At 51.9% G+C, this 13,963-nt stretch overlaps 1 protein-coding gene across 3 annotated transcripts in view; it reads right to left on the reverse strand.

The window, feature by feature from the left end:
* Positions 1–13,963, reverse strand: part of Abr (ABR activator of RhoGEF and GTPase) — a 182,153-nt gene that overhangs the window by 49,793 nt on the left and 118,397 nt on the right. For all 3 annotated transcript variants that reach the window (XM_055619944.1, XM_055619945.1, XM_055619946.1), the window contains 3 exons: positions 8,962–9,147; positions 3,549–3,656; positions 146–206 (listed from right to left, as the gene is read on the reverse strand). In XM_055619944.1, coding sequence (XP_055475919.1) covers positions 146–206; positions 3,549–3,656; positions 8,962–9,147 — 355 coding nt within the window. The remainder of the gene's footprint in view (positions 1–145; positions 207–3,548; positions 3,657–8,961; positions 9,148–13,963) is intronic.

Here is a 13,963-nt window from a genome sequence, read left to right on the forward strand (position 1 = left end):
CACACACACACACACACACACACACACACACACACACACACACACACGACGTACTCGGAGAGGCAGGGAGGCCACCACGTTCACACAGCACACAGCTTACTAAACAAAGGAAGACAACTGTAATCCAGCCCACTCCCCAAAGTACCTTCCATGGTGACTGACGTATGGCTGTCCTTAGAGTCCTTGGGCCCTTTCACTTTGAGTTCCTGTGAGAGGGAGGAGAAAAATCACTAACCGTTCTGTCCCCCAGCTTCCCTCTCTTACGCTGAGGAAGACAGGGCTTTAGCAACAAGAGGCAAGAAGGCAGACTCTGGATTAAGACTGACTGCTAGAAAGTACTGTGGCAAAAAGACTTCCTCGCACCTGTTCCCTGATGCCCTTGCCTCTGGAGGGCGAGTGTAGCCAAGAGCAGGAACCTCCCCCACTGCCAAGCACTGCTCAGGTGTGTGTACACACTAGCCCCAGGAAGAGACTGCTGAAGTCAATATGCACGAGGTATAGCAGCTGTCCTTTGGGAATGAACACCCGAGAGCCATGGCAGAGGGGGCCTGTACACCTGCGCAGTAAGTAGAGAAGAGACGGGCATGGAGTCCACAGGGCAGCCCAGGGGCACCCTCCCCATGCAAGGAGTAAGCCAGCCCCTAGCCCTGTTGACGTTCCCCTCTACCTCCCCTGGAACCTATGACAAGTGACCCAGGAATGAGTACTGGAAACAGAGATCATAGCATTGAAACCTCTTCCATCTGCTTTAGAGGCAGAGATACCCAAGCCTTTGCCAACAGGACAGTGGCTGCAAGTGGAGCTGAAATGCGATCCTCAGTGGGCAGGCCAAGCCAGAGCCAAGAGGAGGCACACTCTCCTGAGCGGCAAGGGGGCAAGGGGAGGCCAAGGTCAGGTGCCCAGGTGGCACTGCCTGCTCCGGCTGGGGAAAGGCAAGGCCCACACAGTAGGAGCTCATTTCCTGCATTGTCTCCAGCTGTTTCTAGACAGAGAAAACCCCCAGGAACTGAGCTTGGCACGTGGGGGAGGGGGGACTATGACACTCAGCTTCTGGATTCCCTGCTTTAAGGGATTTTGGTCCATACCCCCTCCAGTGCAGCCTAGAGGTATGAAATCACTGCTGCTGCAGATGAGAAGGGCCTAATTGCAGTAATTAAGTGGCAGCGCCAGCAGGAAGCATGAGCGTCATCTTCTCTGAGTCAGGATGAGCAGCCACCTGGCAGAGGGCCACGGGCCTGGCTCTGCCCTCTGAAGCAGGCTCTGGGGGTCGGGGTGGGGGAGCTTAATGCATGGACGCAGGAGAGTAGATGTGGGGGGGGGTGCTTATGCATGGATCCACAGAGAACAAGCAGTCAGACACTCTTCGGACCATGTTGACCTCTGGGTACCCAGGGCCTTAACAGCCACTGCGAACACACATCAGGGAGTCCAGCTGATTCCCAGGGAGGGTTGGATGCTGAGAGGAAGAACCAACTCTCCAGCCTCATGACTTTACCAAGAGGTCTTCCCCACTCTTGTCCTGTCCTCCCACAGGCTGACACAGCCATCTGACCCAGGAGTTTGGGAGACAAGCACAAGCCTTCTCTCTATGGCCTCCCATCCTTCTAGAACCCAAACAAAACATTGTTTCCAGAGCCAAAGCATCAGCTCCAGCACCTACACACCAAACCCTCAAGTTCCCACCTGCTTTCTAATAACCAAACTGCCACATTTTCCTTTTTAAATTTTATTTCACTTGCTTATTTTGGCGCTCTCTCTCTCTCTCTCTCTCTCTCTCTCTCTCTCTCTCTCTCTTCATCTCTCCTTGTCTTCCTCCCTTCCCTCCCTGTTTCCCCCTCTCTATCTCTTCAAACAGGATCTCACTATCTATATAGCCCTGGCTGGCCTGGAAGCAGCTCTACAGACCAGACTGGCCTTGAACTCCCAGAGATCCACTTGCCTTTGCTTCTTGAGTTGCTGAGATTAACAGGCCGTCACCATCATATTTTTATTTTCACTTGCCCAGCTGCTGTCTGGTCTCTAGACTGATTCCAGCTTAGGCATGAGCTGGAACCCCAGCAGTTTCAGGGAATTGCATGTCTCCCTTCCTTAACACCAAAGCCAGGGATGGGGCTACTTCAAGGCAGGACCTCCACAATTACAAAAGTAGCCCCTCCCCTAGCTCCCTCTAAAACAGAGGCTCTCCTGCCCTAAGCTCGAGTGGGTGCTTCCTCCGAAGCTAGTGGCTTGAGAGCGTCACAGGGGTCTTTCTGAATAAAGAATGAGCTGAGCTAAGGGGTCCTAGACCACCAGCCTCTCCTTGCCACTTCCTGGAAAGAAGTCCCAAAGCTAAGTGGGGCACAGAGGTGCCCACCTATAATCCCAGGATGCAGAGGCAGGAGGACCGCTGCACTGCTCCAAGTCCGAGGCCGGCCTGGGCTAAAGGGTGAGTCTTCAGGCCAGACCAGGCTGCATGGTAAGACTTCGCCTCAAAAACAAAACAAAACAAACCAATAACAACAAAAGAAGTGCCAATGGCAGGTGACTTTCTACCTCTACCATACATAGGTGCAGGAGGCGAAGGCTTAGCTGTGGAGCAGCAGCAGGAAAGTTCCTGACCCAAGGGGTCCTAGGGCTTCCTGTATCCTTAACTGACCCTGGCTGACTCCGTGAGACTGCAGTCTTAGACATGCAAGTACCTTTCAAAACTGCTTAGCCTGGAGTTCCTCACATTTCCCTTCCTTATGCTAAGTCAGGAGCCCGTCACAATGTAAACTGCTGCCCCTGGGCCACCCTCCCCACTTGAATCGGAAGATCCAGGCCCATCAGGGCACATATCTGTAATCCCAGAACTCAGGAGGCTGAGGAAGGGAGATGGGCCTGAGCTGCACAGAGTGAGAGAGTGGGAGGAGATGCTGGAGGGGGAAGAGAAAAGGAGCTCTCCACAAAAGCAGGAGCCGGGCGCCTGCACATTCAACAGTGCCCCGGTGATGTCTTTTTTAGATATGTGTACATGAGTGTAACTGCGTGCACGTATGTACACATGACTGCAGGTGCCGGAGGAGGCCAGAGGTATCAGATCTGCAGCTGGAATTACAAGTGGTCACCCGACTTGGGTGCTGGGAACACAATTCAGGTCTGTGCAAGAATAGTAGGAGCTTTTAACTGCCAGACTATCCTCTTTCCACCTCATCCCCATCAGGAAGGTTTTGAGATGAGCTGGGCAGGTCCAAACAGCTCGTTCCACAGGAGAGGAAACAAAGATTAAGGTTTGAGAGGTCACGTGGTTAAGTCACGAGGAATATCCCCCTCCCTTATTTTTTTGCCTCCTCTGATCCACTTTCTAATCTGAAAAAAAAAAAAAAAAAAAAAAAATCAAACCAATCAATATTCTTATATTAAGAGGAAAAAAAATGTCAGTTGCAAGAAAGCAAATGTCAGGGTAAGCATCACTGTGGTGAACAGCTTCCCTGAGGCAAGCAAGAGAGGAGATCCACAGTCTTCAGCAGCTTCTCAGACTGTCACCAGAGCCCAGGGTGGCTGGGGTGGCTGTGGGGAGAGCAGCCTACCTCAGAGATCTTCTGGAACTGGTTGTTGGACTGGCTGCACTTCTCAGCTGTCTCCAGAGCGACTTTATAGTTATCCACAAATGCTTTGTACACACCAAGCTGGCTGGCCTGCAGGGAGGAGACAGAGGAAGTGGGGAGTCAGGGGTGGGGTGAGAGTGGGATGGAGAGAGAGTTAGTGAATGGATGAAAGCCTAACCCGAGCTCCTGAAGCCTGCTTAGCACTCAGAACCTCCAACTCAACCAATGGGCTTGCTGGAAACCAGGGGGAAGGCAGAGATGAACACATTACAGCACCCTTTGAACTTGACAGTTTCCATGGAAACTAGCTCAGCCAATAAGGTTAACAAGGTGGTACCAGGAGTGGGGAGGGCAGGACAGGTTCCTGTTGGCATGCCAGAAATGCAACTTATCACAACACTTGTTTTTTTATCTGTTTGTTTTTGGTTTTGTTTTGTTATTTTTTCACTTTAGCACCACGGTCTCCCAGGGCCTGAAGTCTCTTGGTGCCTTACAGCTCTTCCACGTCTTGGAATTAAACAGCAGGGGAGATAGGGCAGCAGGGAGGATGGGGTAGTCTGCTCAGCCCCTTCCCTGGGTCCCTCAGGTCCTGTCCCCACCTCCTCCAAGGAGCCAGAAGCCCTGCCTCACTACACACCTAATGCCAGCTGGATGCTAACACTTGTCCTGACTGGCAAAAGCCTTGCCGCCTCGAGGGCCCATCACCCTTCCTTCAAAAAAGGAAACTGAGGCTTGCTAATTTAATTTCTCAGATATTTATGACAAGCCTTCTTTGGGCTGTGTGCGGATACTTCCTTCCGAGAGAATGAAGAGTGGGCATGCAAATTAAAACTACAGTGGCATTAAGCTTTGTTCCGAGCCCTCAGACTACAGCTTAAGTCAATACGGCTACTTTGTCAGTAACTAATCAAACAGCACAGGCACAACTTCAGCCTTCGGCTTAGCAAGTCTACTGCTAACACAAACCACAACAGCACGCCATCTAACACGGCGGCCACGGGTCACGTATGAAGGCTGAGCATGCGCAGTGCGCCAGTGCAAACTCACATACGCTTCATGGACAATCAAGCCCACCTTGGGGGCAGCTGTGGTAACACACCTTCGATCCTAACACTCAGGATGCAGAGGCAGATGGGTCTCAAGGCCAATATGGTCTACACAGCCACGTCCAGGCCAGCCAAGAATACACAGTGAGACCCTGTCTCAAAACAAACAAAACAACAAATCCACATTGGATTCCAAAGACTCAGCATACAAAAGAGGATATAAATTATCCCATACACATGTGTGTACATGTAGCATATATGTTTTACCATATAGCCGGGCAGTACAATGCCCGGGTTCAAGTGATCCTTCTGCTTCCGTCTCCCCGGCAGCTGAAGAGCAAGCAGGCCCTGCCATACCCACCTTGGATTTATTTGTTTTCTGTGTTCCTGGAGAGCAAACCCAGAGCTTTGTGTATGGGAAGCAACCACCTTACCATATTTCTCATTTTTATTTTTACTTTTAAAAGCTGTGGTTTATAGGACTGGGTACATAGCTCAGTGCCAGGGTGTGCCTGTATATGTGAGGCCCAGGGCTCACACCCCAGCACTGCTTAAAAAATAGTGATTACTAGGACATTTTAAATTATGTATGTGGGGCCAGCAAGAGAGCTCAGTGGGTGAAATCGCCTACAGCAGTAAGCGCAGCTCTTGGACCCCCAGTAGGAAAGAGTCAACTCCTGAAAGCTGCCCTCTGGCTTCCACACACGCATCACGGCTGCCCCCACATCTACACTCTCTCACACAATCATACTGAATAAAATAATCTGAAACTGCATGTGGCCCATCACCTCTTTCCATTGGATAGCACTGCTCTTGAGGAACCCGGACGTGACCGTGCCAGAGCTGACCTGAGCAAGGACACCCGCAGACCCCCCCTTCTTTCTTACAGAAGGAGAGGTGAACAAAGGCTGGAAAACACAGGAACTCTGACAAACACAGTCCAGGAGAATGAACACATGTATCACAGCAAGTGGTGACTGAACTACGAAATGAACGCGTGCACACCTGAGCACTTTTAAATCAAATCGCATGCAGTGCCGTAAGAATATGAAAGCGCCAAAAGAACAGGGCTCCACGTCAAATTCCCACCAAGCTGCTTCAAGAGAAGGGGGGCAGGATGAACAGACACCCCTTCATTTATAATACTCCGTATTTTTTGTTTTGTTTATTGTTTCTGAGACAGGGTCTCATATAGCCCAGGCTGGTCCCAAATTCCCTGTGTAGCCCCGGATGACCTTGAACTGATCTTTCTGTACCTACCTCCCAAGTGCTGACATTACAGGCTATATGAGGCTCCTCTTTTTACTTTCCATTTGAGACAAGGTCTCATGAAATTGCCTAGTCTGGCCTTGAACCTGCAATTCTCCTGTCTCAGCCTCCTGGCTAAAACTTTTTTTTAAAATAATAATCAGAAACTTTTACCAGGGGAGGGGCTGGCAAGATGACTCCACGGGCAAAGGCACTTGCCACACAACCCTGGTGACCTGAATTTGATCCCCAGAGTCCATGTAATAGTGAAAGGAGAGAACAGATTCTCTATATCCCTCCAAGACTGCACATACACATTATGCATACACACAGATGACGGCGACGATAACTATAAGAGACAGGGAGGGCGAGGAGGAGGACAGAACAGAAACATACAACAGAAAAAAAGGAAAAGGTTTGGCACTTCTCCACTGACCCTGACATGCTGAGAGTCGCTGATGCTACTGTCTACTGCATTCTCTTCTGGATATTTTTGCTTTAATTTTTTCCCCAATGAAGTAGCAACAGAACACAGCTGCTGCAGGCTTCCTTGGGGGCTTCTGCTTCCAACCACGGTGCTGGGAAAGTGTGCTGCTCCTGTGCCCACTCAAGATCACTGTGTTCCCTGAAGAATCCTTGTTCCCTCAAGACACAAAGGCTGGGCAGGGGCCAGGGTGTCCTGTCCCTCGAGCCTGGGAGGAAACAGGGCCCTTCACGGGAGCTGGTGAGGCTGCCCTTGGGACAGGGAAGCCAGAGTGGAAGAGCATGAACCCAGACACTGAGAAGAAGAAAGGCCCAGGCAGTGCAGTCTCAGAAGGAAAAGTTCCTGGGGAAGGGGCAAGGGGGTCAAAGTGAACTTTTCTCCAGGGGACCCTTTGCCACTAGTGCTCCAAACCACAGATATGTGCTGGACGGACGCTCCCAAAGCCAGCACAGATCACACAATCTCCCAGGAAGGGTCACGATTTCTTCTTTTCTTTCTTTGAGATAGTCTCCCGTACCCAGCATGTCCTCACACTCTGCGTAGCCAAGTTTAGGCATGAACTTCTAATCCTCCTGCCTTTATGCTTCCAGAGTGCTAGGATTACAGGTGTGGCTGGCCACACCCACTTTTATTTAGAGCAAGGTACTGAATTCAGGGCTTTTACAAGCTAGGCAAACACAAGACAGACCGAGTGGGTACACCAGTGCTGCCCTCTTGTGACCCAGAAGCCACCTGTGTGCAGGGGTCATGGGCCACAATGGCTACTTTCATCTCCACAGTTACCTGAGGCTGAAGACCAGAGGCCCAGCCCGCCAGGGTCATTAACTGGGAAGTGCAGGTTGCTTGGAAACAGGATTTTGGCACTGGAGTGATCTCATAAAACAAATAGCAGAGATGCTATTTCCCCTCTCTTGGTAATGGATAATCAAATACCCAGAGACTTGGGCTGAAATAAACCGCCTCCAGATGCCTGGCTTGCCCTGGCTCCACCCAGGCCTCGCCAAGTAAGCAGCCTCAGGGAGGCAGATACCAGCTCCTGGTGCTGGGAGGTGTGGGGCGCTGGGAAGCAAATTCATAACCAGACCAGTGGAGCTAAGACTAAGGGAACCCTGAACCCAGACGATAGGGACGCAGCAGTAAAGCTATGCACAGCGGGGGTTCACACTTGCAATCCCAACACTTGGGAAGCTGAGGCAGAAGGATTGCTACAAGTTCAAGGTCAGCCTGGGTTACAGGCACCCTGCACAAAACAAACAAACAAGCAAGCAAACAAAAAACATCAACAACAAAACCCCAGAAATTTCAAACTGCAGAGCTCTGCCACTCTGCTCTGGCTGCCTGCTCGCCCACCGCTTGTCTGTCTCTACACCTGTGAGGGCTGAGAATCAGTGCCCCGATGCCAATCATCCCAGACTTCTGTAAGCAGAAAAGATGACTAGTTATCTGCCGTCCCTACACCAGGGGAAGTGGCTGGGTCTCCACTGACCAGGATCATGACATTCTGGGAAACAACACCTCCCGAGGACGGAGCCCCGGAACAGCAGTAACAAGGGCAACAGCAGCGGGCATTTTCAGTCACTAACTCACTCCTGCCAATGATCCAAATGGATACCAACAGCCCTCTTTATGGAGGAGGGAGCTGAGAAGAGCGGGGTAAGCTGTCGCTGGACCATATGTGGCAGAGCTGGGCTTCAAACCCAGCTGTGACTCGGCTCTGGTTGTGCTTGTCCACACAACACTTGCGGCCTTGAAAACAAGGCTGTCAGGCATGGGGATGTCCTTCAACACTCAAGACCTCCCTAGTCCCAGTCAAGGCCTCGCTCACTCAGCTACCAGTGGGGTGGGCCTGGGAGTCCAATGAGGAAATAGAGGCTGCTGCAGTGTTGATAGCTTTGGGGGGGGAAGGTAGTTTTGTAAGTGTTCATGAGGGACAAACATGGGGCCTGTGGCCATTCTCTGAGGTCATTCTAACTTGGGAACTGACTGGCCATTTTACATTAGACAAAGCCACAATCTACAGAGGTCAGGAAGCAGCGTGGTAGAACGGGACCCAGAGCCAAGGCAGAGGGCATCACAGGAGCCTGGGCGACTGGAGGACTTCCTCGATCATCTTCCAACACTGAGCCTCCTCTCCAGCCACAGGAAATGCCGTCAGCTGTTGGTGCTCTCTGCTCTGGGATCACCCGTAAATCAGGGCCGTATCTGTCCAAACGCTTCATTTTGCAAAGGCAGCACTAGGATGCAATAGCCTCCCACGGTCTCAGGTCTCCTGCAGCCTATCACGTGCCTCTCTGGCCATGGAGTGACCACGGACCTGTATCCTGGCAGAAGAAGCTCCACGCCAGAGCTCAGAGAACCCCCATGAGACAAAGGCAGCACCCCCCAGAAATACGCACACGACCTGTCTCCTCTGTGAGCCCTAGAAGCACTTCCAGGACTCCACTAGGATGGGGCTGGGGTTGAGGGTCCAAGTCCAGTTGCCCAAAGAACAAACATAGGCCCAGACTGGCCTCCATCGGCTCAGAGATCCCAGGCCTCAAAACGACCAAGAGGGCTAGAGTGAGCCTTGCTCTGGCAACGAGGCTGCCTTGGAGACGTGCCCTCGCGGGAGACTCACCAGCTTCTGGAAAAGATGGCCCATGGTGACCTGGCTGTCCCACTGCTGCACCTTGGGGCAGAGGCTGTCGTAGAACTCCTTGTGGATCTCGTAGATGTCCTGGATCTTGTAGAAGATGGTCTCAATCTGCTGGATGGTGAGCACGGGCTGGGAGGTGGTGGCTGTGGCCTTCAGGGGTTTCATGGGCTGAGGCGGAAGAGGGATAAAGTGCAGAGGTGTGGATGAGTGAACCCGAGTTGCTGGCAGGTCCCAGGCAGATTGTGACACTGACTAACATGCAGCGACGCCCAGTCCTGCCTAGACAAGGCTGCCGAAGGCAGAGTACCTGAAGTACAGTTTCTGTCTCAGGGCTGTGGACACAGGTACCAACAAGCCATACGCAGAGGGAACCTGACAGCAGCAATCTGCCACGGCCGCCACAGCACTCCCCGCCCCCACCTGAGCTCACAACCCCTGGCTCCTATGTGTTCACTGGGCCATTTAACAGGTCCTAGTCTCTTCCACAATGGCCTCCTCATGCCCCAGCCTCTTTGTCTTCTCGCTTCAGTGGAAGGGAGTGTTGCCTGGAGGCCAGGTCCTTAGCTGCTTCCTTTGAGAAACAGAGGTCGGTTCTAGTGCTCAGGAGGTAACACCAGGAAGAGACTCAAGCCCAGCTCAAACCAGGTCTGTAATGGCAGTCCCCCATCCCCACCCCCACCCCCAAAAGGCTGAGGTAGGAAGCTTGCAGGTCAGCCTGGGCAACACAGTGACAGCTCATCTCAAGAAAACCCAAAGCTAGCTCAGGCTCGCTGATGATGTCTCAGTTCTCATCACCTGGTGAGAGAGAGGAGCAGGCACACACAAGCCACCCTCCTACTCCCCACATCCCAGACAGACATGCAGGCACTGCTAAGCAAGTGTGATGATCTTTCAGTTTTGGTCTCAGACTCTTACTCAATGCCTTCTGACATGAAAATGAAAGCAACCCATCATCCTTTGTATCTACACGGAGATCACGGGGGCCCACAAGTGGAAAGGGCAGCGCCAACGCCAATCAGCACCATCCCATCCCTAAGCACTGCCTGGGATAATGGGGCTTGGGTACATTCTCTTCAGAACGTGCCTTTGTTATTTTCCAAGTCACCCACAATGAGGCTGGGCACCGTGGTGCCTGTCTATCAGCTGCTCAGGAGGCTGAGGCAAGAGGATTGCGTACCCTCAGACTTTGATAACTGGAAAACAAAGGAAGGAAACCCCCATCTCAAATTTTTAAAAAGGATTAAACAAGTAAAATTAACATAAACACCTGAGTGTGGTGGCCCACAACTTTAATCCCAACATGTGGGAGGCAGAGGCATGTGGATGTGAGTTTGAGTCCTGCCTGGTCTTCAAAAAAGAAGAGTAACATAAATAAGTAACATAAACAGAGTAAAATAAATAAGTCACACACGATAATAAACATTAATTTATCAGAAAAAACTCCCCAAAGATGCTAAAACTATACTGCAGGGTGTATAAATGTAAGCGAGGGTGCAGAAATATAAGCAGGGAGGACACAGCCCCCCAAAAGACAGCAGCCTATACTAGATATGACTGTCTTCTACCTGAAGGCCGTACGGAAAGGGCTCTGCAACAGCCTGTGTTTCCCTGCACACCTGGGAGCAGCGGGGAGACGATACGGGGCTCAGCATGGGCGCACCAGAGCTGTACCCCACGCTCACAGGAGAGGGCCGGGAGATAGCTAACAAGAGAAGCAGCCTAGTAGCGAGCGGGTGAGTCAGCCGCTCAAAGCACTGGACTGGCGAAAGCCCCTCCACTGAGGGAAGCAGAGTGCCCTCTGTGCCATGGCGGCCAGCCTGGGTTCCTGCCCAGTCGTCCTCCACCTTCTCTCTGACGGTGGCTAAGCCCCAGTCTGTCCACAAGAGGAAGTCTCACGTACCCAGACAGTATCTGACTGCTGATGACTTTCTATGTCCTCCACATTCCACAAAGTCCAGGAACAAGACAAAGCCAGGGTCAAGAGACCCACCGACACTCTTGGCACTAGAACTAAGTAACCTTCAGTACCAAGTCTTTGCTGGGAAACAGGGTGGGATTTAACTTGGGTCAAGCCAGGCAGTGTGAGCTGGAGCCAGACTGCCATTTACTAGTTGTGGGCAAGTCATTCCTCATTCCTGAGTGTACCATCACGTCACTAGCAGACTTGTGTGTGGAACTGAAATGGTTTTACCTTCTCAAGAGAACCAATAGGAAGACCAAACCTCAGAAATCACACATTATATAACCAGGGGCTGGAGAGACGGTTCAGTGATTAAGATTGCTTCTTGCTCTTGTAGAGGACCTGGGTTCGGTCCTCAGCACCCACACGGTGGCTCAAGACCGCCAGTAACTCCAGTTCCAGAGGATCTGATGCTCTCTGGTCCGTGCATACATGTGGTGCACATAAATTCATGCAGAGCTGCGCACGCACAAAGATAACAAATCTTTAAAAAATAATCACGTTATCTAGCACTTGCTTGGCATAGAGAAGGCAACCAATATTATTATTCACCCTGTGAATAATGAACCAAGTGCTGAGCATACGGCCAATCCCAGCATCCAGTACCATCCCTGGAACATACACAATCCCAGTCCTCATGGGGATTACAGTCTAGGAGAGGAGACAAATGAAACACAAACCATCCAGCATGTAATTATGCCCACAAGTAAGTGCAATGAAGAAGCGAAGGAAGGACCACCTAAGGCAGGGCGATGGGATGGCTTCTCCAAAGAGGGGAAGGACGCTTACTCTGAGCTAGAAATATGGGGCCTGAGGGAATTACACTCACCAAGATTTCCTTGATGACTGAACTGGAGACAGAACCAGGCTTGGTAAGAGATGACCGCTGATGGCCATCAGGCCTATGTACAGTGCAGAGATGCAGGGCAGGAGGAGGAGAGGGGCTGGAGCGGGGCTGGATAGACCACGGGAGGATATGCATGCAGAGGGGAGTGAGGCTTGGACCATGCAGTGACCCAGCAATTTAAGAGCTTTAAGCAGAAGGAGTGATAGAAGTCCAGAGTGTGGAGATCATATAGGTGATCCATGATCTCCTTTCTTGAGAGCAATTAGACTCCGCTTGCAAAACAAACTGAAACAAATCAAACAACTTTGTAGCCAGAGTGAGGCAGGAGAGTTCCCAACTTGGATATACTAAGGTACCTGAGGAAAGGCGTCATGGAGGAGGTACAAGAAATGGGGCCTCTGAAGCTGGGGAGATCTGAGCGAGTGGAGGGCTGCATGAACACTCAGGTAAGGGAGCAGGAGGTAAGGAGACAGTGGGCGGCCCCTCCTTTCAGATGTGACAAGACATCAATCTCTAAGACCCAATGGACAGGTATGCTGGATGGAGCCCCAAAGCCACTCATGCTTGTGCCTTGGCACGATCCCCACGGTGGAGCGGGTAAAGGAAGTAGGAGATCAGTCCTGGGAAGGCTAAGGTTTCTCAGAAGCTGGCTGTTGGGGAAACACGCACTCCTACGCCAGGACAGGCCCAACAGCTCTGCTTCCTCCTGAACTTCCCACTGTCTGTGAAAGGGGAAGAAAAACACTCTCACGTGGGCCAGCCTGCACTGGAGGTATGGGACTTTCTCACCAGATGAAGGGCTTCTGCTCTCGTTCTCCATGGGGAAGGGCTGGCCGGCCCTCACTCAGTTATTTTTATCTGAAGACTCACACACAGATCTCAGTGTGGCCAGTTCTCTCTCACTGAGCTTTGACCCAATATTGTCATTAGGACCAGGGAGCAAACAAACCAGCTCCCTCTACCCTCCGCCCTGTCCAGCTGTATGGCAAAGGTGTGACAGAAGCTGTCAGGAGAATTCTTAGCGAGAACCCCCATGTGACCTCAACCCCCAGCCTTCGAGCTTCTCGCTAAGGTGGGGGTTGGCTAGTTCTGACCTCACATGGTCGTGCCTGCTCTGTCCACAAGCAAGTGGCCTTTCGAAACAGGGGAAAGAAATCTGCCCACTTCCTCAGACTCCTCCCCGTGAGGGCCTGGCCCCAGCCAGGCACACTTACTAACATAGCCCTGGTTGCTTCTTGGAGCTCAGGGAGGAGGTTAAGTTAACCTATCGCATAGATAAGCAAGCCTAGGACTATGAACTCCAAGGGAAACAGCCAACATGAAAGGCGAAGGGAAGGCAAATGGGCTAGCTGCGGATGGGCCACGGGCATAGGATATGCGTAGAACTACAACCCATTTAGTTTTCTCTTCTTTCTTTTACAGCCCAATCCCAAACCTGGGCTCCCACACCTCAGGGTTAACAAAGCTCTTCAGAAAAAAGATTACTAAAGCTGGCCCCAGCCACCACCCAGGCACCAGCAGCCAGGCCCCGTAGGCTTTCCTGCCTGTGCTTTGTTTCTGCCTGTGTGTAGTCTTAGGTACACAGACCTAGTCCTTTGCATACCAGGAAGTATCAAGGGGAAAACAGACACTCTGCACTGCAAAGTCACTTTCCATTTTTAAAGTCACTCCCTGAGGCATAAGGGACTTGTGGTTATAAGGAGGGGGAGAGGAGAGCCAAGGAAACAGTTTCTCACCCCTAAGCTAGACCACCCGGGAAAAGCCAAGTAGAGCTCCTCAGTGGTGGAAAGGGGGTGTCTCCCCGATTTGTGAAGAAGGGGGGTTATTGAGTTCTTATCTTTGAGGTTTATCCTCTGAGCCAGGGGCTGGGGAGAGTCCAGCCCCACCCCCTCCCTAGGTCTTCTTCCCACCTGTTCCCCCCCCCACCCCCAGAGGCCCGAGTAAACAAGTTGGGAGCTGTGGTAGGGTGTGCAAGCACAGTTGTGCCTTTGGGGTAGGCGCTGTCAGAAAAGCAGGGAGGCCCGGAGCTGGCTCCTAAATCCATCTTGGCCCAGATAAGAACGTCTGATGGCGGGAGGATGGAATGTAGAGGCAGGCCTCTCAGGGGTGCCTCCTCCTCTGCAGTGTGTATGTGGGGGAGGGGGAGTGACAAGAACACAAATGCCCGCCCGCCCCCC

The sequence above is a fragment of the Psammomys obesus genome, unplaced genomic scaffold (assembly GCF_907164565.1).
Source record: "Psammomys obesus unplaced genomic scaffold, mPsaObe1.curated_primary_1811, whole genome shotgun sequence".
Classification (NCBI taxonomy): domain Eukaryota; kingdom Metazoa; phylum Chordata; class Mammalia; order Rodentia; family Muridae; genus Psammomys; species Psammomys obesus.